Source organism: Carya illinoinensis, chromosome 5 (genome assembly GCF_018687715.1).
Source record: "Carya illinoinensis cultivar Pawnee chromosome 5, C.illinoinensisPawnee_v1, whole genome shotgun sequence".
Lineage (NCBI taxonomy): Eukaryota > Viridiplantae > Streptophyta > Magnoliopsida > Fagales > Juglandaceae > Carya > Carya illinoinensis.
The window spans coordinates 34,218,703-34,246,650 of record NC_056756.1 but is presented as its reverse complement, the minus strand read 5'-3'; the positions used below and the strand labels follow the sequence as shown (position 1 = coordinate 34,246,650).

Below are 27,948 nucleotides of genomic sequence, written 5' to 3'. Positions count from 1 at the left end.
GAATTAAAAAAAACAACAAAATACATGCATATCTTCGAATTTGTGCACATAAATTAGATGACTTCTTATTTTTTATAAGGTTTCTGTAATAGATGCACATAATGAAACAAGCTGCATCTTCAAACAATGTTTCCCTCTAGCCCACGTGGTTTATGATTAAAAAAATACAACAGAACCACATGGGTATATCTTGTCTACAAAGTGTAAAAAAGAATAGCTTAGCTTATCTTACATTGAAACCCTGTTCATCGTCCCAATTTCCATGACAACAAAACAAATAACTACGATATACAATTTTGCAAATTATACCAGATCTTCGCCATGGCACATGCCGAGACGAGTGTACACCTTTATTAGAGGCAGGAAGCAGCAAAATCATAGTGGTAATTGCCCTCACCCTCTCCTTGATCTTGACAGAGGCCCACTCATGTTCCATGAAGCAGGGTCTGGAGGTTCTTCAGGTCTTTGCACCTCCTGTAAACACAGCAATAGTGTGATTGAAAAAATATCAAGAGCATTCTTAAATGGAAATTAAGAGTGAAAACTTAAAAAACAAAAAAAACAAAGAACAAAGGTGCAGATTAGATATAACGGTGTGTTTTACGACATTCTGAGGCAGGCAACAGAAAGTTTAGCTTCTCTGTAAATCCGACCCCACACAACCATACCAGTCGGAAAGGAGAAACAAGCATGTAATCTTGCTCATGATGTCTTGAATTCTGACTTCAGCCCCTAAAACTCACGTTTTGTGATTGCCATCAAAGTGGAAAGGGAGATCCCTTTCTGATGGACCTGGGATCTGTTTTCTTTCCTTTTTTGAACCAAAAAATAGAAGGTGCTCTCCCTCCAGAGCTTAGTGAACTATTTCTATTTCTCCATATTTTTCTTCTTTTATTTTTTATGTATGAATAAGAATATTGCACCTCATTGATTGTCAAAATTGTCATTCCACTTCCTTGAATTAACTCACCTGAATCACTGTCACCTAAAAAATTCTCATTCAGATGTTTATCAAGCTCATTGGTGCTGAGAATATCACAGAGAAGCTCAACGGATAATGAAGTGGTAGAATTGTTGCGTGATAGTGCCTGCACTTTTGTGTGCATATGATGCTGCCGCTGCATTTGCTCAAACTGTTGTAGCATTGAAGCAAAGTTAATTCCATTATGTGAATTTGCACCATCCTGGATCCCATCTCCATTCTCAGAGATTTGCGATCCGCTTGGCACGTGATGTATAATTTGATAGGGGTTCCCTGATGATGTTCGCCTAACTTGCTCACCATTAAAGGAATATGAAGGCACGGTTTTTAAACGGGTTCGCAGTATCTTAAATGCCGCACTTTGCTGCATTCAAGTGTCAAATTCGAGGTAAAAATGAATGAATGAATAACACAACTAAAGCACAAAATTCTATTCCATTTTGGAGTAAAAACTACCCAAGCAACTAGCATTAGAGCAAGATTAATCTCCTCAGAATTTATGGAGCATCATACTAATTGAATGAACTAATCACATACATTTTGACAACTCCTGTTTTCAGTCTCTTAATTTATCAAGTTCCAGCTGAGGGTTACCAGATTTTCCTATTCATCTCACAAACCACAAACAGATCATGCATCTTAATTCATGAAACTACAAGTTCCAATTCCCCAAATTTGATGATCCGCAATGATTTGTTGAATGTGTTATGAAAGATGGGGTAAGATAAGGGGGGAACAAAAGTAAATCAAGACCTGTGATCTGTTTATTTTATGTGCATTACGTACATAATTAAGTGCGCATACCCACTTACATAATTCCGTGTATCAGTGGGTTTCTAAACAGGGAATATTTTTACCATTAACAAAAAGCTATATGAAAAATAAATAAAAAAAAATAAAAAGAAAAAAAAAACCTTTGGGAACCATACCTGGGGAAGCAACATCAAAAGGCCGTACAAGGCTTTTAACAACCATATATATCTTCCAGGTTCAAGAAGCTGCAAGAACCACGTAATGGGTCAGGTACAGAACACACAAACTCTAACTTGGGGTGACATGCAGGAAAAATGAAGCAAAGATATCCATTTACTTCAATAAGAATTGAACCACCTACTTTGTACAAGAGTAACATGATAATTCAGGACTGCAAAACTCCCACTTTAATCCAAACGCAAAGAACAGTGCTTGCAAAATGCTCATATGTCGCACAATGTTCAACTAGCAATACATCAAAAGCATAACATATACTTACAAAAAAACACATCAACGGCATAAAATAATATTTTCCACGCATATGGGTTTGTTTGCAAGACAAAAAAAGGATAATAATTTTATTTCAATAAGGCATCCTACCCTTTTAGCTAAAAAGAAAAAAGACACTTCCATCAGGTCGTGTGTGATAGTGCCTGCACTAGTAATATTGCCTATAAAAAAAAAAAAAAAAAAAAAAGAGGTTGCCTCTGCAACAATTCTCCCCTTTCTTTCAAAAAAAACTTTTTTTTTTTTCATCAGAAGCTAACACTATGAATAAAGTAACAAAATTATCCTCAATTTCATTAGAGTCCGTGAGGGGGCATAACCTAAACACAAGAAGTATACATATAACACCCTTCTCCAAAAGGGGAAAAAAGAGATGCAAACCAGACCCTAAAGTTCGACTGGTCAATAAACTCAAAAAAAGAAAGCCAAAAGGATAATAGAGGAATCACATTTTTTATCTCACAAAAGAAGAGTTCCTTTAAATAAAATCCCAACTAAATATTCCACATCAAGACAGGGAGGTGCTACACTCCAAACAGCTAAACACCTTCCACCAGTAATCAAAGAAGCCAGAATGTTAATCCAGTGCACCCAAAAAGAGGAAAAAACCGTCATCGAAAGCACCTATTCCACCAACAATGATTAGAAAATGGTCTATTGCTTACTCGCCCTGTTTCCACACTTAACATCAATTGAAAATGGAATTGTTCAAATTCCAAGAAACTCTTCTAAAGCTACATGGGATACAACTTTAGTGGGAGCGCTACACACCAAGTACAATTGACTGTATTATTGAACAGCACAAAGTACACACTTCCAACTCCTCACCTTGGACGTGTGACTCCTATAAGGTTTCCATCAGATCACACTTTTGGCAACCCACCACTCAGCTCAACTTAGGAATTTGGATAGTGAAACTGTTTCATCTCATCTCATTTCATCTCTTCTCATCTCATCATTACAACTTTTCCAAATTCATATACAAAATATAATAAACAATTCAACTTTTTCAAATCTCAAAATAACAATAATATTAAAAAATAATATTTTAACAATATTTTATTCAACTTTTAACTTTCATCTAAAATCATACCATCTCATCTCACTATCCAAACCACACCTTAATGTTTCCCAATTGTCAATATGCCAATCCCAATTGTCAATATCACAAAAAATGCTTAAATTCCAATGCATCCCACTCCCTGATTATCCTATGGAGTTAGCCGCATAAACATTGATGAATGATAAATAATTCTTTCATGACACCTCTCCCCACCAGAAGTACTAAGAAAAAAAGCATCTTTCTCACCACATTTTCAAAGGAAAGACATCAGTAGTAGTAATAAGCAAAGATTGGAGCCTTTTCAGTAATAATGCCAATAGGAAATATTTTGTTGAACATTCCAAGAGAAACAGAATAACAAGTAGTGAGGCAGGTTAAAGCTTCATATTTCACTTATGCACCTGCAGTCTAAGATAAGCAAAGATTGGAGTTTCCAGCAAGCGAATCAATTTATCCAGCTGGACCAAAAACTTGACATTGATATCTTCCTCCACCAGGGACTGAATCACAGCATTTGCATGCTGGTACGTCTGCCAAGCACAATAAAATATGATCCCTAAGTGGAACGAAAACCTAAAGGTCATACAAACAAGATTGCTTAATGCTGCAAGAATGTTTGAAGATAAAAGAGGACAAGAGAGTAGAGAGAGAGAGAGGTTAAAAAATAAATGGTTTACATGGAAATTCAAAATACTCACCTGTGCTAATAAGCAAAGACTTATAATTGCCATGGGCGAATGACACCATGAAGCATACAAAGAAACAAACAAGTCCTTCCCGGCCGGACTCACCAGTGAATTTTTCAAAAGATCCCGGACCTCAGACAATTCGGACGATGTAAGTAAAATTAAGTTCAAAGTCTGAAATGAACAAAAAAGAACAAAAGGATAAACAAAAGTTCAACTTACATAATTGCTAGATATTTGATGTATGGAAAAGGAAAGAATCTAAAAAACGACGACATAAATAGGAAAAAAAAGACAATTTGAAGGAAATATGATCTGTTTTATGACATCCTTGTTATACGGAAACTTCTTATCTCTAGGCATAATCTTAAGATGTTGCTTATTTTATTTCAGAAAACTGTAGCAACTCAAATCATCTTGTCCTTTGGTAACTACAACACTAAAGGTTTATACAATTATCAGATATGTTTTTTACACATAATAATCACAAAATTGACAGAACCTGAACCAAAATAGATGCAAAATCCAGGTCAGATTCTCCTTCTAGTATTGTTGAAAGTTCACGGTAGACCCTTTCAGGATCTAAAAGTACACAAAGCCGGCGGATTATTAGAGCACCACGCCTGAATAGCAAACATAAAAATAATAAATGAAATGAGAGAAACAATATATTCAAGCTAATGTTCATAACAAATCAGTAAGTAGACTAGGATTACTTTAGCAAGAATGAGATCAGGTAAGAAACTCACTTCACCAGAAGAGAAATATCCATCCGGAAATTATGAACAAGGAAAACAACAAGTTGGCGGAAATGTGGAGGATCTTCTGCTATGCAGGCATGAACCTCAAGAACAAGGAGCACAACCTTTAACAGAAGGAAAACAATTTGATGCCATTTAGCCATTTAGTACTCTTTACATGAAAGGTTTATCCATATACTTTAAATCAAAATTTGTCATTCGTATGTTTATATGGTTAAAGATTTTAGTTCAAAGGAATACCGTTACAAGAAAATGACAACTCCACAGAAAGAGATCTAGGGTGGAAAGAAAAAGTGAAGGGGCTTACCTTTTCAGCAAGTGCTTTTTCAAATGGATATCCATAGCTTACACCTGCGTAAAAGGGGTTTACCCACCCCAAGGGAAAACAAGCTGTCTTGAAAAAGCACTTGCTGAAGACTCCACAAGAGCAAACAAGCTTTCTTGAAACAAATCCCTTCATCTAGTCACGAAATCTACCACTGAACTAAACATATAATGGTCCCAAATATATGTTCCTTTTTTTATGAGTAAAATAAAAATTTTATTAAGCTGAAGAAAGAGTATTACCCCATTATACAAGAAGTATACAATAGATCCACGAAACTAGAAAAAGGGAAAAGGCGAGAAGATCTTGATAGGAAGAAACAGAAAAGGCTACATTGTTTTGGATCACTATCCAATGAAAAAGGGTATTAAGAAATAATGACAAGCTCCAACATCGACTTTTTGCACTCTTCAAAGCTATGCTCATTTCTCATTTCTTTCTCGCCAAAGACTCCACAATAAGCAAGAAGGGAGGGATCATTCTCTGCACTAAAGTGCATTGATGGCTACCAAATTGTCCATTCCAACATCTTAGAATATCCAACACTCGGCAAGCATAACCTAATCAATCCCAACTATGCCAAAAACCATATTGCACAAAGCACTAGCAAACTTACAATGCAAAAGAAACTGATCCAAAATTCCATTCTTCTTCCCTACACAACACCAATTAATCACTACGATGTCCCGTTTACTCACGTTATCCAGGGTAAGAATCTTCCCTAAAGCCACAGTCCAAGTCAAGAAGTTCGCTCTAAGGGGAGTCATATTCCTTCAGATAAGCTTCCATGAGGAAGGGGCCATAACATGGGCACGCAACACAATGAATATGACTATACCTAGAACCTTCCTTTATTGGATGGGCCCCTGACAATTTTATCTTCACCATTGCATCCCACCCGCCTCGAATACAACTGATCAAGCACTATGAGAAGAGACCCACCACCCAATATAATAAGCCTCCCTGACAAAATTGACATACTGAAATGATTCAAGAGAGAGTTGATAGTGCCCACCACATAAGCATCCTTTGGAGCAAGAGGTTCTGGATGCTTTCTGAATAACTTTGGGAAAGGATGTTTTAGAGATTGGTCACCCTACATCATGAATGAAGCAGATCTTGGACCCATCACCAAAAAAATTCCAGAAAACCTCCCCCCCCCCCCCCCCCCCCCCACCCAAAAAAAAAAAAAAAACAAAACCCTCCTGTTTATCTAATGACCAACCCTGTTAGGCCCATTTACTTCATGGGAATACCAACCACCACGCAAGCTCCCATACCCTCCTAAGGCTCTCTCTTTCTTGAGTATAGCATCATAGTTATTTTGCCAGAAAGAGTAAGGTTAAAGAGAAATATATTTCTAATCTCTATTCCACCTAAATTGGAGAACATACATTTTGTTCACTTCAAGAGATGGGGCTTGGGCTCTACCACCATTCCTCTCCACAAGAAATCTCAATGCAGCTTCTCCAATTGGTTAGCAATTTTCAAAAGTGGGGTAAGAGAAACATATAATTGGTAGGCAATTTGGATAGCATACTCTCCATCAATGTGCCTCTACCACCTTTAGACAAATACAACTACTTTCATCCCACTAATCAGCACTGTTTTCTATATAATACCATACCAAAATTGCTTTGGCTTTGAAGGAGCTCCTAAAGGAAGACCAAGATAAGTGACGGGCAAGTTAAAGATCTTATACCCAAGAATTTCCATCAGAGTAGCTACATTCTCAACCCTACCAATCAGAAGCAATTCAGACTTAGACAACTTAATCTTCAAACCAAAGATGGCTTCAAAGCAAAGGAATAAGCAGCACAAGAAACAAAAATGATCTTCGCTTGCCTCACATAACACCAAGGTATCATTTGCAATCCTAGATGAGAGCTATTGAGCCCAAATCCATTTCACCGTTAAGAATACCCTCCACACCGTAGTAGATATCATCCTGCACAAAGCTTCCACATAACCACAAAATCGAAGGGGATACCATTCACCAATACTAAAAAATGCACAGAAGATATGCACCACCTCTCATCAACAGATAAATTAGAAAACCCCAATTCACATGATCATTGATCTTTTCAATGTCCAAATCACACAACATCCACGACTCTCTTGATCTCAATCTACTATCAATGCACCCACTGGCCAGTCAAGAACTTGACTTCCAGCAACAACCATTTTAAGAACTATAGACAACCTAAGGAAATGTTGGATTGGGGTTGCATGTGTAAGAAAGAAGAATAGGGAAACGATAGCTCACTTGCTTCTGTTCTGCAAGGTACCAGAACCGTGTGAAACAATTTTTTTTTTTTTGTGGGAATAGGTTTAGCTTGGGTCATGCCTAGAGAAGGTTGGTGTATTTCCTAGCAAGTTGGAGTGGTCTGTAAGACAATCCACAAGTGACTGAAATCTGGAAGGTGGTTCCTATAAGTATCTGCTGGTGTATTTGAAGGGAGAGAAACAATAGAAGTTTTGAAGTGAAAGGAGAGTGGATGAGTTGAAAGCTTGCTTTTTAGGACTTTGTTCCTTTGAGATGGGGTGACAGATTTTAATGGGTTTAATGTCCATGAACCTTCTTTTTTTGGTTGTAAATCCTAGTCAGGTATTACTCATGTGTAAGTCCTGTGTACTTGGCTATGCCTTTTATTATGAATAAAACTTCTTGATAACCTATCAAAAAAAGTATTTTAAGAGTTGAATATGACCTTCGAAAACCAACTTCACAACACCTAAAGAGAGAGAGGTCACCAATCTCCTCTAGCAGATACAAATATCATGGTCAAGATTAGCCAATCAAGCCACTTACTATAGTATATAAGGGAAAATTTTGTCAATGACCATAATACCAAATAAGCATTTCTGATGCATGATACTCATGCCAACAAATATCATTATAGCCAAGGCAAACTCTAAACACAACCAGATGCAACTTTTAGGTACCGATAGAAATAACTCAAACAAGGATTAACAAAGGCTGCAGATGGTATAAGTACCAGCATCTGATCTAGCTTCATCAAAATACTTCCAAGCATACTATTTGCAGATTCGTCTCATACAACTTAAAGCATATATCTATTTTTTTTTCTTGTTTTGGATAAGCAAAAGTAAAGCTTCAGACTATTGGTAATGTTCGTAACATCAAACAGTTGGCTAACACTATTGGATGTAAAGTCTCCTCTCTTCCCATAAATTACCTTGGTCTTCCCTTGGGGACAACCTCAAGGGCAGGCTAAACCAGTTTGGGATACAATGATTGAGAAGATTGAACGTAGACTAGCAGGTTGGAAGAGATTGTACTTGTCGAAAGGTGGCAAGATCACCTTAATCAAAAGCACTCTGTCTAATTTACCAATGTATTTCTTACCTATATTCCCAATTCCAGCAAGTGTGACGACTCGTATTGAGAAACTTCATCACAATTTCCTTTGGAGCGGTTTAGGGAATGATTTCAAATTCATCTGGTTAAGTGAGATAAGGTATGCTCCCCAATCTCTTATGGTGGATTGGGAATTAGAAATATGAGGATTTTCAATTGGGCCTTACTTGGGAAATGGTTGTGGCGATATAATATGGAACTAGAAGCCTTATGGAAGTTGGTGATTGACTACAAAAATGGAGGTTTGTTTTGGGTAATGGTTGTGGCGATATAATATGGAACTAGAAGCCTTATGGAAGTTGGTGATTGACTACAAAAATGGAGGTTTGTTTTGGGTAATGGTTGTGGCGATATAATATGGAACTAGAAGCCTTATGGAAGTTGGTAATTGACTACAAAAATGGAGGTTTGTTTTGGGTTTTTTTTTGTGGGGGGGGGGGGGGGGGGGGGGAGTTGGTGGTGGTAAGGGGGGTGGAGTACTAGGGAGGTACATAAGGTTTATGGAGTGGGTGTTTGGAAGCACATTAGACGAGGGTGGGGAGTTTTTGCTCGTCGCACTAGACTTGTGTTGGAAGATGGCTCTAGAATCAACTTATGGTGTGGAGATAACACCCTTAAGGATTCCTTCCCTTCAGTTTTCAGGATTGCATGTGAGAAAGAAGTTTCAATGGCTGATTTTATGGAAATATCTAGGGACCTAGTCCAATGGAATGTAAACTTCATTAGGGCGGCCCAAGATTGGGAAGTAGGCAGCTTTAAGGATTTCTTTAGTCTGAGACCAAGCACTCAAGGACCTAACACGTTGTGGTGGGTACTTGCAGGAAAAGGTACATTCTTGATTAGCTCATTCTATAAGTCTCACACAATCATAAAATAATCATTTTCCATGGAGAAGGATCTGGCGTAATAAGGAGCCTCCCAAAGTGGCAATTTTTGCTTGGACAACTTCTCTAGATAAGATTTTGACGATGGATAGCTTACAGAAACACATGGTGATTATAGTGGATTGGTGTTATATGTGTAAGAAAAGTGTGGAGACTGTGGATTATCTTCCATTGCATTGTGAGGTTGCTAGAGCATTATGGGATGATGTCTTCAACAAGTTAGAGCTAGCTTGGGTTATACCTGCCACAGTGGTTGGACAAATTTAGGAGGTATTCCACAAATCACAGCTGTGTGGAAGTTGGTTCCTATTTATATCCTATGGTGCTTATGGCAGAAGTGTAATGATCGAACGTTCGAAGACGAGGACTGCTCATTAGAGGCACTTAGATTACTTTTTGCTAGAACTTTATTTCTATGAGCCATAACTGTAGATTTTAATGGCCTTGATTTTCATGATTTTCTTGTTTCCATTTCTTCTCCCTAAATAGGTGTTACTTCCTGTATACCATCTTGTGCACTTCGGCTCTACCCATTCTTATTAAAAAAATTCTACTTAGCATCCCACACACCACACCTTTTTTAATTTTTTTTTTTCTTTTTTTCCTTTTTCGTATAACAAGTGGTATATGGATAATGAGCAGAACAACTCAATTAGTTTAGTAAGAATAAAATTAAATTAAAAATTAAAAAAAAAAATAAAATAGATAAGGTGTGTGGTGTGGGATGATGAGTAGCATCCCTCTTCTTATTATTACAATCGTTTACTTATAAAAATAAAATAAAACCTCATTAATAGAAAAGGGCATAGCCAAAGTACACAGAAAATATTTTTTTTTATAAGCAAATGTCTGAGTGAAATATTGTAAGGGGAAAACACACTTTCCACCCTTTATCTAATATGCATTTCACACTATACACCCTGACTACCAAAACTGACGCATTACATCCTCCAACTACCAAAAATTAACACCCTTCTTCAATTTTTCTGTTACGATAGATGCAAAAAGGCAAGTGATACAATCTTAACAGTCATATCTTAACAAAGGGGGCACATTGCAACTTTTTGGTAGGAGTCATTTTCCATATTAATCTTTGTATCCATATTACTGAAAGTTTGCAAAGAGGTTACCTTGCACATGAATTATGTCAATTCCCTTATTGGCAACTGCAAATTCCATACATTCCCTTTTTTATTTGCTCATTTTTTCACAACATTTTCGCTTAAAGATCACAAACTTGCACATTATCAAGTCTGGCCACTAATAGGGGGAAAAATTGCCATTGACTTTACCTAGATAATACTCCAGTGTATGGCATTCCCACAATCAGAACATGCATTCTAGCCTCATCTTCAACATTTTCAACTACTATCTTTGCGGAATCACCTCACTCTAAACTAATAGCTAATCCCAGAGACCCAAGCAAAGAAAAAGAGACATTAGTAAAAATAAGGAGAAGGACAACAGTGCTACAAATTCTGTAGAAAAATCAACTTGATAAAACAATACAAAACAAAAATGTACAATCTGGATGAATGGATTACCTCATCAGAAGGATCTGACAGTGCTTTCAGAAGGGTGTCAAATATGTCAACAAGGGAGCTTAAGACCTGTTGCAGGTAGAAAAACAAATTATAACCCTATAGAAACCAAAACATAAGGGTCAACGGATAATTATAGAAACCAAAACATAAGGGTCAACGGATAATTATAAACAGAAATTCTGAGCAAAAGAAGTAAACTAGGAGAAAAGGTTCAGTAATTAATTGGAAAAGCTAGGTTGTTACAAACTTTCGCCTCATCCTTTGATTTGATCCATCACTTATTTTTTCCATCCTTTCTAGGTAATATAAACCAGAAATGGCAATTAATAAAGTATATATAACCAGGTTGGGAGGTTTCATGTATTTTTCTTAAGAATGACTTAGCCAGAGGCCATGTTGCATATTTACCACATATGCCACTCATATCTCTCCCTGTAACATATTCCAACAGGTGCAAATGAACTAAGCACAGTTTTATTATAAGTAAATAAATTATAGTATCAAAGAATAGGCAAAAGCACGATACAATGTTTAGTTGCCATAGCTAGGTATGATCAATGGATATAGGAAATCATGTAACTCTAAACCATTGAAATCAACCGCCATGGTCCAAGTACAAAGAGTTCTAAAAATTAAAGCTTTCAATTTCTCCATCAATCTCTCTTTGTCCTCAAACGTTCTGTCATTGCGCTCTCGCCATAAACACCACATAATACATGTAGGGATCATCTTCCACGCCGCCTTTATTTGTTGATTGCCTCTCAGATTTGTCCAACTGGCCAAAACCCCTACCACCGTCTCCGGCATAACCCAAGCCAATTCCACTCTGCCAAGAACCTCATTCCATAACCCTCTCACTACCTCACAGTGTATTAAGAGATGGTTCACCGATTCACCTCCCTTCCTACACATGCAGCACCAATCTGCAATGATCACCCTACGCTTCCTCAGATTATCAGTTGTGAGAATCTTACCCAATGATGTTGTCCACACAAAGAATGCTGCTTTGGGTGTTGCCTTATGTCTCCATATCTTTCACCATGGAAACTGGATAGGTGTCTCTTGGGTAAGAGACTTAAAAAAAGAGCGCACTGAAAAGGTGCCTTTAGCTGTAAGTATCCACCATAAACCATCCTGTGAGTTACCCGGTTCAGTAGAATACAAAAGACTGCAAAAGGCTTCAATACTGCTCATCTCCCAACCTTGTGCCGCCCTACTGAAGTTGATGTTCCATTGAACTTGCTCCCCTGATCTTGCCAATACATCTACTACTGAAGCATCAATATCTCTTGCAACTCTGAATAAAGAAGGAAAAGATTCCTTTAGAACCACATTACCGCACCAAGTGTCGTACCAAAACTTAATACGGGTTCCTCTTCCTAAACGAAATCGGGTATAGCAAGTGAAGACCTCCCACCCTTTTCTTATATGTTTCCACAATCCCATTCCATACGCTCATCTCACTTCTTTTGTACACCAACCCCATACGTCCCCATATTTGCTCTCAATTACCGTCTTCCTCAGGGTTTTAGGTTCCTTATGGTACCTCCACAACCATTACCCAGTAATGCCCGACTGAAGGTTGTCATATTTCTAATGCCCAAGCCCCCATTCGAGACAAGGCTACATACCTTTTGCCACTTAACAAGGTGAAATTTTTGTTCCTCACCCAATCCACCCCACAAGAAATCCCTTTGAAGTTTCTCCAATCAAAGTGCATCCTTTGCTAGAATAGGAAACAATGACAAAAAATAGGTGGGTAGATTAGATAGATTACTCTTGATTAGTGTGATCCGACCACCTTTTGACAAGTATAATCTCTTCCATCCGACTAGCTGACATTCCACTTTCTCAATAACTGAGTCCCATAATGAAGCCGCTCTCGAGGCCACCCCCAGGTGTAGTCCCAAATAGGCATGGGTAAAAATGCTGTCGTGCATCCCAAAATACTAGCCAACTGTCTAATATGTCGGACACCTCCAATAGGCACCATCTCGGATTTTTCCAAATTGACCTTCAGTCCGGACGTTACTTCAAAGCAAAGGAGAAGGGCCTTCAAAACTCGGATCTGGTTAGGATCTACTTCGCAAAAGAAAAGATTATCATCTGCAAACAACAAATGAGATATATTAACAAGTCCCCTATTCGGAGAGCCAATCTTACAACCAGCGAGAAATCCATTTGTAACCAAGGCTGAGGACATTCTGCTCAGTGCCTCTATCACAATAACAAAGAGTAATGGGGATAACGGGTCTCCTTGCCTTAAGCCTTGTGTGCTACAAAAGAACCTAGTTGGGCTTCCATTTATCGGAGAACTTCACCGTTGATATACACCACCTAATCCACGAGCACCATCTCTCTCCAAAACCACATTTTCCCAAAAGATCTAGAAAGAACTTCCAGTTGACATGATCATACGCCTTCTCCATATCTAGCTTACAAATAATCCCTGCCTCGCCAATTTTCAACCGACCGTCTATGCATTCATTCGCAATAAGAACCACATCTAGGATTTGTCTATCCTTGACAAAAGCATTTTGGGGTTTCGAAATAAGCTTCCCCACTACCCCACTCAAACGGTTCGCTAACACCTTGGATACTATCTGTATACCCCATTTACTAAACTAATAGACCGAAACTCCTTAATTTCTTCGGCCCCCACCTTCTTTGGAATTAGTGCAAGAAAAGTAGCATTAAGGCTTTTTTCAAACTTTCCTGCTGAGTACAACTCCTAGAACACCTTCATGAGGTCATCTTTTAATACAGCCCAGCAAGTTTGAAAGAAACCCATTGAGAAACCATCAGGACCCAGCGCCTTGTCTTTAACCATTTTCCTCACAACTTCAAAAACCTCCAACTCCTCAAAAGGCCTCTCCAGTCGGTCTACATTATTGTGTTCAATGGAATCAAAACCAAGCCCTTCAAGTTTAGGCCGCCAACCCACCTGCTCAGAAAGTAATTGCTCAAAGAAGTCAACTACATGGTTTTTTATCACTAACTCATCCCAACACTCAATTCCTTCTATTTCAGCATCTCAATATTGTTGTATCTTCTATGTGAGTTAGCTATTCTGTGGAAGAACTTGGTGCTTCAGTCTCCTTCCTTCAACCATAATGCTCTTGACTTTTGACGCCATGATGTCTCTTCAAAGACTACAATTCTTTCCAGATCTACTTCCAGCCCCCTTTTTAAAGCTATTTCTTCTTGTGTTAAGGGCCGGTGTTCTTGTATTCTTTTCAAATCTTGGATCTCCAATTCCTTTTTTTTTTGTGCTCCCATATATCTCCAAAAGACTATATGTTCCACAGCTTTAGATCTTTTTTTAGAGCTTTCAATTTACCCGTAAATATAAAACTATAGGTTCCTTGTATCTGATATGAAGTCCACCATTGCCTGACCCTTTCCTCAAAGCCATCCTCCTTCAACCACATATTTTCAAATTTGTAGGACCTACGCCGCCTTTTGACCCCTCCACAATCCAACATAATGGGCCAATGATCCAAACACAAACGAAGCAATCTTTTTTTCCACACATCCAGGAAATGATATTCCCACTCCAGTGAGATTAGAAATCTGTCTAGTCTAGACCATGTCTGGTTATTAGACCAAGTACATGCACCCCCCACTAGTGGTAAGTCCACTAGATTCAACTCGAAGATGCACTCTGAAAATTCTGTCATAGCTGGCCTCATTCTTCTATTCCCAAAACTCTCAGTTGGAAATCTACTTACATTGAAGTCTCCACCTATACACCGTGGAAGGTCCCACCAGCTATGTACTCCAGCCAGTTCTTCCCATAACAATCTTCTCTCATGGTCTAGGTTAGGATCATATACACCTACAAAAGCCCACATAAAATCATCTGCCACGCTTCTAAATGAGCAAGCCACTGAATATACCCCTATAAACTCCTCTATTTTCTCCACCACTCTTTTATCCCACATCACTAGAATACCACACGATGCCCCTTTGGCTGCCAAGTACACCCAATCTATATATGTGCAGCTCCATATACTTCGCACCAAGTTTCTATTAATAAGTTTCAGCTTTGTCTCATGTAAACACACTATGTCCGCCTTCCACTCGCGCAGCAAGTGTCTTATTTGTAGATGCTTACTGTCCTTGTTTAACCCACAGACATTCCACGATACAATTTTTTGTTGCACTTGGAATATGCCAAACCCTTCCCTTCGGTCCTGTCCTTACTTGCACTTCCCTCTGAGTTCATGGTCCAATTCAACCTCCTCAGCTCTCTCTGCTTTTTTGACTCTGCTTTTCTATGTTGTTGATGGCCTATTTCAATTACTGTAAGTAAAGCCACAAACTGCTCATAGCCTTCACACTTCAATCCCACCAAATGCCAAATATCCTTTACCGTGTTAAAGACCCAATCTGAAATCCTAGGCTGCACTGGACTCATGAAGTTAAAGGAACTGGCTCACTCTCTTCAGCCTGCTCTGCCACCAGTTCCTCGTCTGAATGTACAGGAACCATGCAATTCAGGACTGTTTCCAGTTGCTCAGCTCACCACTTCCACCAATTGACCTAAGAGAACTAAGCACAGTTGCTAATGAGCTGAGCCAATTAATAAGAAAAAGGAGCTTCACTCCACACAAGCCATTAAATATAAGCTCAAGTTTGGCTTGGTGAAACCAAAGAAGTTTCTGGCAATAATAATTTTGAGCAAACATCTAATCACGGTGTGGTAAGAAACAAACTTCAAAGCACCTCCTCAAACTTTAAAGCTAAAATTCATAATTAGTCGCCAGATACTGACAAGTCCATGATAGGCCCTCAGCTCCACAAAAGTCCAAGCAAGATGAAAGATGACAAAGGCAATTTATCACTTATGGACCACACACTACATCAATTGTAGTCTATTCCAATGTCAGATACATCGTCATGTTGCCTACTAAAAGCTAAAGGAAGCATGAAATCCCAGATTTGCATTTGAAAAGTATAATCTTTACAAGCCTCTTTCCCTAAATTGGCACAAAGCTAAGCTTCCAAGCCAAATTGCATTATGGTCAAGTTCTGCTTCTTTTCTATAACAAGCCTCATAGTAATACTGGGGCTCGATTTGTTTAATAAGAATACATAATGTCTCAATAGGTGCTCTTGAAATAAAATTTGTAGAGTAGCCTCCCCACAACTGCTCCTTTTTTTTTTTTTTTTTGCAACGATGTGTGACACCCAGGCAGGCGTGCCATGATCCCAATTCTCAATATTTTATTTAATGAGAAGTGTCATCATATGCCTTGGTATCTATCCCACTCCCTGATCCTTATACATATAATGCAAAGAAGATTGGACATTAAATAATATAAAGGAAAGCATAGGAAAATCCAAACAGCAACCCATATGACCGACCATCATCAAACACCCATGTTAGGGCTGTCAATCGGATCATGTGGATTTCAGGTAAGGTCATTCAGGTTTGGGTCATTTCTGAGTTGATGTGAACTTCAACCAATAATTAAAAGGGTCAATCACCCGAACCTGAACATTTGTTCACAGGTTGACCGATACCACCATTTGACCCATTTATGTAGTCGGGTTTGAACTATTGAAAAAAGAAAAAGAAAAAATATGCACAAAAACTTGCTCCCTCATACTATTGAATAATAACAAAAGAAATACAAGAAAATTTTAAAAAAATATTTAAATAGTGCTACATTTTTCAATCCACAACTAAATTCTAGCAAAAACTCACATGGCAGGTCACTTAGGGCATAAGTTGACCTGAGTGCCTTTTTTTGCTAGTCAGGTCAATTGGGTCAACCCTATGAACTTGTTTGCAGGTTGTGTAAAAAATGTAAGCCCTACACCTAACCCTGAATCAACTTGAGAAGTACTAGGTCTACAAAGAGATCTCACAAAATAAAGTTTACAAATTGATCTACTTTAATGTGATGTAATATTTACCTATAGTAAAAAAAAAAAAAAATCTAATGTACCATACCAAATCACATCTGTCTATAAACTTTTGTAAAATTTCTTTGTAGACCAAGCATTTTCCATCAAACTAACCAAGTGTCTTGCACAAAACTAACATACTACCCCCAATAAATAGCAAGGGAACTAAGCCATATGATGAGAGAATGACAAGAAGCTAAGATGGGCAATTAGGAAAACAAAAAAGGCATAGAATAGATTTAGGTCATTCTTAAGTCCCAAGAGACAAGGAGTCAATTGTGATTAGAAACCAATTGAAAAAGCTTAAATGTCACATCCCTCAACAGAGCATAACCGTCCAAATTTATGTCAAAAGACAGGAAAACATGAACACAGCCTGATATACACATTATTCACAGCTGGGAAGTTACCTCCATGCGATGTCTCTCTAAAAGAGTTGAAATCCAGTGCAATGCTTCAATTCGAGTAGCCTCCCATTCACTAGACAATTGCCTGATCGGTCAAAATAGCCAGTGATCATCATAAATCATTCCATACAGTAATCCTTTTAACCATCATAATCAAGTTAAATAAGGGACAATTGTAAACACTTCTGTTATGGCTCCACATGACGAAACATGACACATAGTGCCCATAGTAATACAAATCTCTAGTTACATTTCAAGCCCAGATTTTTCCCAGGTTTCAAAAACTACACCTCCTTGCAATAGTGAGGATTGCTCCTACTTCAAATCCTTCAGCTGGATCAGCCTTGATTGAACGAAGCTCTTCATTGGTTTCACGAGCAACCTTATACAAATATGGTGTATTTAGTGGAACAGGGAAAATAAAGACTTTGTTTCTAAACTAGTTAGCAACTTTTCATAATTAAGGAATAAAATAATGAAAATGAAATGACTCCCCCCTCCCCCCCAACTAAAAAAGAAATGAAAAACGAAAAAGGGAAAGCTCAAAACAACCAACCACTCTAATTTTCTCCTCTTCATCAGATATGCAGGGCAAAATAGCTCCAAGAATATCAGCATCATAAGGAACAAGCTGGTCCCCACCAAGTTTTACAAACTCGTTTATCTGCACAACAAAAAGTATATATAAATGCAATCAAAATGAAATAAAATTGCAATAAAGCAGAGTACTGTGTGGAAATTTAGAAAAGATACCGATACTTGATCTACAATTAGAGACAACTATATCAGTTAGTTGTAGTGATTAAACCATAGCAGAATGACTTCGTAATGTGTTTCCACTCACCCATGTAATAGCTGTTAACCGAGTAAATTCATCTTGTGAAGCTGCCCTCTGCACCAGTATTTTAGCCATGCGACCGTAATCTACAGACTTCAAGAGTAGCACTGCTCGAGTCAGAAAATTACAAATGAACAAATATTGTCTCAGACAAAATATTTGGCACTGATGCATTATAAAAAAATATTTGTTCGAACCCCAAGTCAAAATTCAACAATCTTAGGGCTCAAACAGTATCAGAGGAAAACAAAAAACATAATGCCACACACAAGAAATCCAGTGGCAAGTTACCCAATCATGGAAAATTACAGACAGAAAGATTAGGGATTCAACATTAGCAGAAGCCTTACTGGGGAGTTCTTGATCTCTTGTAGAAATTCCGAAAGAGCTGAATCAGCTTGTTGTCTTATTTCATGGCTAGAATCACTTAACATGTTAAACAGACCTGAGATTATCGAGGATGTGATAAGTCCAATATGCATTTCAAGAAAAGAGGAGATATAAAAAATAATTATCAGCTACATTATAATGGAACAAATACCATCGAGAAAATCAGGAAGGAAACCCAGCATGTCAAACTCTGGAACACTGTCCAATACAGTGATCCATCCTACTAAAAACTGCCGGACATAGGGATTTAGGACATTCATTCTTTCCCTCAACAACGGTATAAATTCTTCAATGCTGAGGAAAAAGAACATTGTAAAGCTGGGTAAGTTACAATGTTAAAGCAGTTAACAAGCTCTTCAAAAGATGTATGGAATCTTATAAAACAAGAGATAACAGGTATAAAACAGGAATAAGAAGATGGCACACCTGAATTGATCACTTACAGTAACAATGTCCTGTTTCATTATAGTAAAATCTGAGAATTGATTTGACAAAAAAGAAAGCCTATTTTCAGACAACTACAGGGAAAAATCCAAAAGATGAGAGAGGGAGGATACTTGAATAATTGTTTACCTTCACAAGCCGATCCAAAAGATGAGCAGCACTCTGTACATTTGCATCTGAGTCTGCTGAAAGCTTACACAACGCATCAAAAATCTGATTAAAGAATATGATGAAGTCCTCTCTTACAACCTGTGCATCAGGCCATCAGCAAAAGATAACGTATAAGGCCCAAGACACATCCAGAGGAACAATCTCATTATAATTCTATAGATCCAACCTCACCTTTGCAATATTATACAGTGCTTCGCAAGCGTAATACCGAACTCTGCTATCTTGGTCAGAAAAAGAATTAAGCACAGGCAACACAATTTGCTGGAAAAATGGATCACAAGTGAAAGCATGATTATGGATATTATGCCAATGAGAGAGAAACAATGAAGAAGGAAGAATTATATGTTCAGTGAAATTTTTGATCAAATATACCACAGTTGTGTCATTAAAAACTCTAACACCACTAGGGAAAATGAATAACAGTAGATTGGTCCTCTTCAGTATTTTAACCACAAAAAATAAAAAACAGTTCAACTTTTCAAATCCCAAAACAAAAATAATATTTATTCTAACAATATTTTACTTTATAATTTTTTTATTCAGCTTTTTCTCTCTCGTTTCCCAAAACTCCATAAAACATCTTAACTCAAACTATTTCACTACAATTCACATACTATTTTACTATTATTCACAGATTTCTTATCTCATCTCATCTCAACATCCAAACGAGGCCTAAATCTAAACAGAGCAAGTTCAATCTTCTTCTACTTCATTGTAGCATAGTTAGGTATTTATGGATATATATATTGAGTATGAGTAGTTCATGCCCCCAACAATTGAAGTTATTGGATTTTTAGTTAAAATCTTCTGAACATCATAGAAATTAGAAGCTTAGAGGATGGCCCCTCTATGCTTAATATAATATATTTAGTAGGAACATAATGCCTGAAACTTTGAAGATTATGAGTTGACAGTCAGAGGTAAAAGCCATAATATTAAATGCCCTTTATGTTTGGATGGTTGCTCATAACAACTCCCACTTAACTAGTTTTCTACCAAAAGCTAACACTTTGCACCCTCCATTAGGATCCAACCATCAAGATTGTGACACAATACCCATTTTATATCCATCTTAACCATCAGAATTGGACAAGGGCACATGGTGACATCACTATTGAGTACATTAGCTAATCCAACATTTTATAAATAAAAATAGGAATCCAAATTATAAAATAAAATAAAATCCAAAGTAACTTCCAAAATAATCCATCTCACAAGAACTCCAACATTCTGAAGGAAGGAGAGAGAGAGAGAGAGAGAGAGAGAGAGAGAGAGAGAGAGAGAGAGAGATACCCTATATAATAAGGATAATGGTAAGTGGTGTATGGGACCCACATTGTTTAGAAATGAAAAGTTATTGCTCTTCATAATGTTCCAATGGGCTCCAATTATATCATTGACTAGTCCTTTTGGAGTATAGGCCATACAGTTTAAACATTTCATTGAAGCGTTACATAGAGAGAGATCATATATCTCATTCCTCCAAGCTACCAAACAATTTTTCTTTTAGATGAAATGGGCTATTTGATATCTCTTTGGGTTGCTCTTTCTTTTGCACATGGTGGTCACCATTATTGAGTACATTAGTTAGCACATGATAATTGTTGTTTTTTAGTACTCTTTCTCTCTCCAAATTTTTTTCTCTCCGTACAACCAAAACCCTGAGGATGAAAAGTTTTACTATTCCATTATGGTGAAGCTTTGGTGATTGTAGAGGAGAGTTAGTAGAATAGTGGAGTTATGAGGAAGCGGGTGGTGATTGAATCTAAGATTTTTGAGGTAGTAAGGGAGGCAAGTTGGGTTCATCTTACTGAAAAAGGTTGGAAGGTGGTGAAAAAGGTTAGCCTGAGGTTAGGCACGGGAAGGTGGTTCTTAAAAACTCTAGAGGATTGCTTGAAGGCTGGTAGGAAGGAGTTTTTTTCTGGGCATAGAGAAGGTGATAGGGGGTATGTTGCACAGAAACGTACTAACTCTAGAGGATGTTTTTTAGAGCTGATGGAATATGGGGGGGGTGGATATCGGAATTTCTTGTTTATTCCAGAGGATAGGGAAGGAAGGGGGTGGAGGAAAATGGTGGAGGCAATGAGGGAAGCTGGCTGTACTGGTGGTGCAGCTTCACAGCCACCACAAAGCTCTTCCTACAGGTCTTACAAGGAGGTGCTCCAAGCTAGAAGTAATGTCAGGGGTTCACATCACTTTGAGGCTTTGGCAGGCGCTAGAGGAGGGGTAGGTCTGCTAAGGGATGGGTTGCAGGCTAAGGGGGAAGCTAGTAGAGCTATTGCTGGTCTGAATGAGGAAAGTGTGTTGAGTGCTTTGCAGGAGATGAACTTTCAGGTTGATGCATTGCAAGTCAATATAAGTTGGCTGTTACGGTGTGCTGAGGAGAATAAAGGGGTTGTAGTGGAGTTAGGCCAAATAGTGGGCTATGGCCCACGGGCTGGAAAGCAGGGACAGAATGAGATTGGGGCTGGAAAACAGATACAAGTGGGCCAGGGAGGAGAGGAGGATCCAAAGGGCAAAGGTGTGGTTCACGGGCTGAGCCTGGGCAAGGGTGTGCACGGGTTGGGCCTGAGTAAAAACCCAGGCCTGAACTGGCGTGCAAAAGCCCCGAAACAATGTGTTTCGGGTCTGCATATTGAAGCCAATACTATACCTTTAGGGCCGAGTCCTAGGGTGGCTCTGGCACAGAACCGGCCGACGGTGGGAGGTGGTTCAGGCGAGGTCCTGCCGGTGGTCGTACAGTTGCCGGAAAGGGAGGAGATTGAGGGTTTGATTGGGGAGCCCAATACTGTACCTTTAGGGCCGAGTCTTGGGGTGGTTCTGGCACAGAACAGGTCTGCCAGAACCGGTCGACCACGAGCGGCGGCTCAGGCGAGGCCCCGCCGGTGGTAGTACAGTCGCCGGAAAAGGAGGTGGAGGCTTTAAGCAACGGGATTGAGCCCAATCTCTCCAGCAAGGGTTCGGGAGCTGCCCAGGGAGGGTCTTCTTCGAGTGGGTCTTCACAAAGTATTCCGGTGACTTGTTCTGAGCCATTAGAGCAGGTGACTTCACCTTTAGTTCAGTCTTAAGAGAAGCAAGAGGGCTTTGGGGTGCCGTGTGAGGGGATACAAGACAAAACAGTGGAAGAGGTGGAGGGAGGGTGTTCTTCAGCTAAGAAGGAAGGTATGTTGATGTTGTATGATCCTACTAGTATTCTAACAGAGGAGGAGGAGGCTGTAGGAGAGGATCCCACACCTTTAAACGTGGTTCCCCCTAATATTTCCAATGACTGGCTTTTAAAAAAGGTTGAGGACCTTTAAAGCTGTCTGGGGATATCATGTGAGGGGTATGAAGAGCAATTTAAAGCTTTGATTACAGCCATTGCAGCAGGACATCAGGGAGTAGGGTCAAAAAGAGATAGGGAGCTGAAACGCTTGACGTGGTCCATAAATTACGAAGGAAAGGAGGGAAGTGCGAGTAGGGGTAGAAATAAGGGAAGGGCTGGAGCAGTTTGTTAATGAAGCCAAAAATTCTGAGTTGGAACGTTAGGGGGTTGAATGAGTCGAATAAACGTCTTCGTATAAGAGTTTTGTTAAGGCAATGGAAGGCGGACGTCATTTGTTTGCAGGAAACAAAGCTGAAAATCATTAGTAGAAGAATTATTAGAAGCATTTGGAGTTGCCAATATGTAGGGTGGATATATTTACCATCGAAAGGGGCCTCGGGAGGTATATTGGTTATGTGGGATAAGAGGGTTGTGGAGTGTACTGATGAGTTTATGGGGGAGTATGCAGTGGGGTGTTCCTTCAAAAATTTGGAAGATGGGTTTGTATGGGCGTTCGCTAGGGTATATGGGCCTAATTTGGATAGGGAGAGGAAAAGGATGTGGGATGAGCTGGCTGGACTTTATTCTTGGTGGGAGGTCCCATGGTGCATTGGCGGGGATTTTAATGTAACAAGATTCCCTACTGAAAGATCCCCGGGGGGGGGGGACATCAAAATTCAGCAATGGTGGAGTTCTCGGACTTTATCTTTGAGCTAGGCTTTAATGGGAGGGGAGTACACTTGGTCAAGATTGGACAGGTTTCTTATCTCGCCTTCGTGGGAGCTGCAATTTCCAGATCTGACCCAGAAGAGGCTCCAGAGGTTATGTTCTGACCATTTTCCTGTATTACTAGATGGGGGTGGTGTGCAAGGGGGTAAGAGGCCTTTTAAGTTTGAAAATATGTGGCTAAAAAAGGAGGGGTTTGTGGATTTGGTTAGAAATTGGTGGAATTCTTATGTATTTGAGGGTAATCCAAGTAAGGTGTTGGCTGGAAAATTGAAAGCTTTGAAAAAGGATTTGAAGACATGGAATGAGCAGGAGTTTGGTGAGATAACTAACCAGAAAAATTGCTTACTGCAAGAATTACAAAGTTTGGAGGGAGTAGATGACGAGATCAACCGAAAAGAGCAAGTAGTAACTGAACTCGAAAGACTGACCTTATTGGAGGAGATTTCATAGAGGCAAAAGTCAAGGGCTTTATGGCTTCGGGAGGGGGATAAATGCACTAAGTTTTTCCATCGCATAGCTAATGCACATAGGAGGTTCAATACCATCGAGTCTCTGAATATTGATGGTATTACCTCGTCAGATCAGGCGGAAATGAAGGAATATGTAGCTGAACATTTTGAAAACTTATTGTCAGAACCTATTGCATGGAGACCTAAGGTGGATGGCCTAACTTTTGAGAGTATTGACCAAGTTAGTATGGTGTGGTTGGAGAGACCTTTTGAAGAGGAAGAGGTACATAAAGTTCTTAGGAAAATGAATAAAGATAAAGCTCCAGGCCCGGATGGTTTCAACATGGCTTTTTTCCAAACTTGTTGGGAGGTGGTGAGAGAAGATGTTATGCTGGTTTTCCAGGAATTTTTCACTCATGGAAAATTTGAAAAAAGCCTAAATGCTACCTTTATCGCCTTAGTCCCTAAAAAGGCTGGTGCAATAGAGGTACAAGATTTCAGACCGATCAGTCTTGTAGGCAGTGTATATAAGATATTGTCGAAGGTGTTGGCAAATAGAATGAGCACAGTAATGGAAAAGATTATCTCTAAATCGCAAAATGCCTTTATAAGGGGGAGACAAATACTAGATTCGATTCTCATTGCCAATGAATGTTTGGACAGCAGAATCAGGTCAGGAATTCCAGGTATTCTTTGTAAGCTAGACATGGAAAAGGCATACGATTATGTTAACTGGGACTTTCTGATGTACATGTTGAGTAGATGTGGGTTTGGGGAAAGATGGAGAAAGTGGATAGGGCATTGTGTGTCAACGGCACGTTTCTCGGTCTTGGTAAATGGAGAACCTGTGGGCTTCTTTATCAGTTCGTGAGGGCTACGACAAGCAGATCCATTATCACCACTTTTATTTGTAGTAGTCATGGAGGCTTTGAGTCAAATGGTGACGGCGGCAGTAGGAGGAGGGCTTTTCTCTGGCTTCTCTGTGGGAGATTCACATAGCCAAACTACTATTTCTCACCTTTTATTTGCAGATGATACCTTGCTGTTGTGTGAGGCAAATGCAGGACATATTCAATCATTGAAGGCCATTCTACTTTGTTTTGAAGCTATTTCCGGATTGAAAATTAATCTTGATAAGACAGAAATGGTCGCAGTAGGGGATGTAAGTAACATGAGCAGATTGGCTAACATATTAGGATGCGTGGTCTCTTCCTTGCCGATGAAGTATCTTGGGCTCCCATTGGGGGCTTCTTTCAAAGCTAAGTCTATTTGGGATGGGGTTTTGGAAAAATTTGAGCGTAGGTTGGCTGGTTGGAAAAGGTTATATTTATCCAAAGGGGGGCGGCTCACTCTTATTAAGAGCACTTTCTCAAATCTTCCCACATACTATTTGTCTCTGTTCCCTCTTCCTGCTAGCATTGCATGTAGAATGGAAAAACTTCAACGTGACTTTTATGGAGTGGAATAGGAGAGGAGTTTAAGTTTCATTTAGTGGGCTGGGATAAGGTGTGCAATTCCTTGAGAGACGGCGGACTGGGGGTTAGGAATGTGAGGATTCTTAACAGGTCTTTACTAGGAAAATGGCTATGGCGATATAACAATGAGAGCGGAGCTTTATGGAAAGGGGTGATAGATTTGAAATATGGTCGTGAAATGGGGAGTTGGTGTTCAAAAGAGGGAAGGGGGTCCTATGGAGTGGGGTTGTGGAAGTTCATACGGAAAGGATGGGATTCTTTTGCTAGTAATACTCGATTGAGCTTGGGGGATGGAAGAAGGATACGCTTTTGGAAGGATTGTTGGGTGGGTGACACAGTGTTGCTGGAGGCTTATCCCGCTATTTACAGTATTGCAAGGGATCCAGATGCCATGGTGGCTGATTTGAGGGTAACTATACAAGGTTCACAAGAGTGGAATATCAGCCTAAATCGGGAGGTACATGACTGGGAAGTGAACATGCTGGTGGATTTTTTTAACTTGCTGTATAACATTCCTGTTGCTGCCACAACTGAAGATGTGATGATTTGGAGACCTTCTAGGAAAGGAAAATTCACAGTACGCTCGTTTTATAACTCTATTACTGGGCAACAAGGACATTCTTTCCCTTGGAAGAACATTTGGAGGACTAAAGCACCAACAAAGGCTGCCTTTTTTGTGTGGACAGCAGCCTTAGGCAAGATACTGACTAATGATAATCTGAGGAGAAGGGGCCTTGTTATCACGGACTGGTGTTGTATTTGTCAGAAGAGTAGGGAAATGGTGGATCATCTACTTTTACACTGTGAGTTTGCTAGAGACATGTGGAACTACTTTTTCAGCAAGATAGAAATAGCATGGGTGATGCCAGGCCGGGTGGTTGATCTTCTGGCATGCTGGAGAGGTATTACTGGGACACCACAGATTGCAGCTGTTTGGAAAATGGCCCCTATTTGTATTCTTTGGTGTATTTGGAGTGAACGTAACGAGAGACTTTTTGAGGACCATGAACGTTCCTTGGAAGAGTTTAGGAGTTTCTTTTGGAAGACTCTATTTATGTGGGCTATTGGGTTGGATTTAAATGGGCTTAGTTTTCATGATTTTCTTGTAACTGTTACTAGTTCTTAAAAAGGTGTATGCTTTTTTATACCTCTAGTGTACTTGGGCTATGCCTATCCTTTTATCAATGAAATATCATATTACTTATCAAAAAAAAAAAGTTATTCCAACTTCTAGTGGCAACATTAGGTGTGTAAATCGGTCTAGTCCAGTCCAAGGGGTGATGGGCCAAAATTTTCGGTCCATCATTTTCCCCGGACAGAATATCCATAGGGACCAAACCAGACCGATAGTTATCAGTCTAGCCCAATTATTTTTTTTCTTTTTTTCTTTTTTTTTCAAATAAATGAATAAAAAATTTTATTTAAATTACTAAATTAAAATTAAGTGAATTATTAATGTGAATTATGTAACTAACTTATTAACCAAACACATAAGAGTCTCATCATGCACATACGTGGACTTTGTCATTCATTGCCAAAATAAACATTTCATAATCCCAGAAGCAATTCAGTAAATGGAACCATCACACCTCTTCCAATTTATGATACTAAGGTATAGGACCACACATCATTTCCACCTACTGGACAAGTAATAATATTATCCGCAGGTCAAAAACTCAGTATTCCAGTAATCCAGAATCACTGTTTTGCACATGTCCATGCCTCTCACTGGATGAGATTAACAACATTCAACTTAAATCGTGTTTAATTCTAAGGAAAGACTGCTACAGAAAGCTCGTTTCTACAGAGATTAGACTCATTTAGTTGTAGTTTGGATAGTGAGATAAGATGAGATGGTTTTAGATGAAAGTTGAATAAAATATTATTATAATATTATTATTGTTTTGAGATTTGAAAAAATTGAATTAATTATTATATTTTGTATGGTAATTTGAAAAAGTTGTAATGATAAAATAAGATGAAACATTTTTTGTATTCAAACAGGGCCTTAGAAATTTGTTTCCAACCCCTTACCTCAAGATGTTGAGCCGCTTCACTAGTCAGCCCAACTGTTGCAGCAGCTAAGCCTATCAATCCCCCCTACAACAAAGACAATAATGCACAAAATTTCAAATTTCATTGAGTGCAAATCAAAATCCAAAAACCTAAATGCAAACCCCATAGCATTTAAACGAAAATTCCAAACAAGTTCACCAATTCAATTACTCATTCTAATTCATTGAAATACCTTCCGGTGATTCGCTTGCTGCGAAACTGTAAATTCCGTGATCAACAGATTGATCACCGCCGTAATCCTGTCGTGATCTCCAGCCACTGCAAGCTGCTTCACAATTCCCTCAACCTAATACATGCATACACACATACATATATATATATATATATATCCAACAGAAAAATATGTTACCCATATAAGAGTCGTCCAAGATCCAACAAAACCACCCAAAACCCTAGAAACAAAGACTAACCAAATTGGAAAGAAAAAACACAGAGAGAGGGGGGAGGACCTCAAGAGCGGCATTTTTGCGCTTCTCATAAAGCTTGTCGGAGAGATTGCGCAGCACAGAGGCGGGAATCATAGAGAACGCGTCGGTCATAGTAAACCCCACCCCTTCGAAGTCTCTCCAATTGAATTTTCCCCCAGTATTCAAACTCAAACTCGTTTTCGTGTCTTCTCCTGCTCAAATCGGAACATCTCAAGGATTTTTTTTCTTTCCTTGTTTTTCCAAATATCACGGACCGATGAAATTGATAATGGAATCGCAATTGTTACTTGGAAACTGAACTAAGTTTGACTGTTTCAGATCTAGGAAAACGGGTAGATGCAATCGGGAAAATTTTCCGTTCGTAAAACGTGTCTTTGTCAACTATCAAGTCTGGTCTGAGTTTTCCTTTTTAGCTCTTTTCTCGCCGAGAGATA

General features: G+C 39.0%; 1 protein-coding gene across 2 annotated transcripts; it reads right to left on the bottom strand.

Moving 5' to 3' along the window:
• Window positions 1-29: 29 nt before the first annotated feature.
• LOC122309876 (protein VAC14 homolog) lies at window positions 30-27,948 on the bottom strand. 2 transcript variants are annotated; one of them, XM_043123616.1, is made up of 20 exons: window positions 27,536-27,947; window positions 27,259-27,372; window positions 27,045-27,110; window positions 19,225-19,314; window positions 19,012-19,131; window positions 18,865-18,893; window positions 18,590-18,732; window positions 18,399-18,493; window positions 18,055-18,141; window positions 17,767-17,874; window positions 17,501-17,592; window positions 17,214-17,295; window positions 10,888-10,953; window positions 4,741-4,856; window positions 4,494-4,614; window positions 4,004-4,165; window positions 3,707-3,835; window positions 1,912-1,980; window positions 971-1,346; window positions 30-474 (listed from the first exon to the last, which is right to left on the bottom strand). In XM_043123616.1, the coding sequence occupies exons 1-20, from the start codon at window positions 27,623-27,625 to the stop codon at window positions 458-460; spliced, it is 2,172 nt and encodes a 723-aa protein (XP_042979550.1). In that variant the 5' UTR covers window positions 27,626-27,947; the 3' UTR covers window positions 30-457. The 2 variants fall into 2 exon arrangements, with proteins under 2 accessions (XP_042979550.1, XP_042979551.1); XM_043123617.1 differs by lacking the exon at window positions 971-1,346 and having other exon boundaries at window positions 27,536-27,948.

Excerpts from the sequence above, each read along its gene's own strand:
- LOC122309876 (XM_043123616.1), bottom strand. The coding sequence starts at position 27,625 with ATGACCGACGCGTTCTCTATGATTCCCGCCTCTGTGCTGCGCAATCTC. Across the intron at positions 18,494-18,589 it reads CCTTCCTGATTTTCTCGATG|GTCTGTTTAACATGTTAAGT; the intron begins GTATTTGTTCCA and ends CGATAATCTCAG. Across the intron at positions 17,593-17,766 it reads AAGAGGAGAAAATTAGAGTG|GTTGCTCGTGAAACCAATGA; the intron begins GTTGGTTGTTTT and ends TATTTGTATAAG.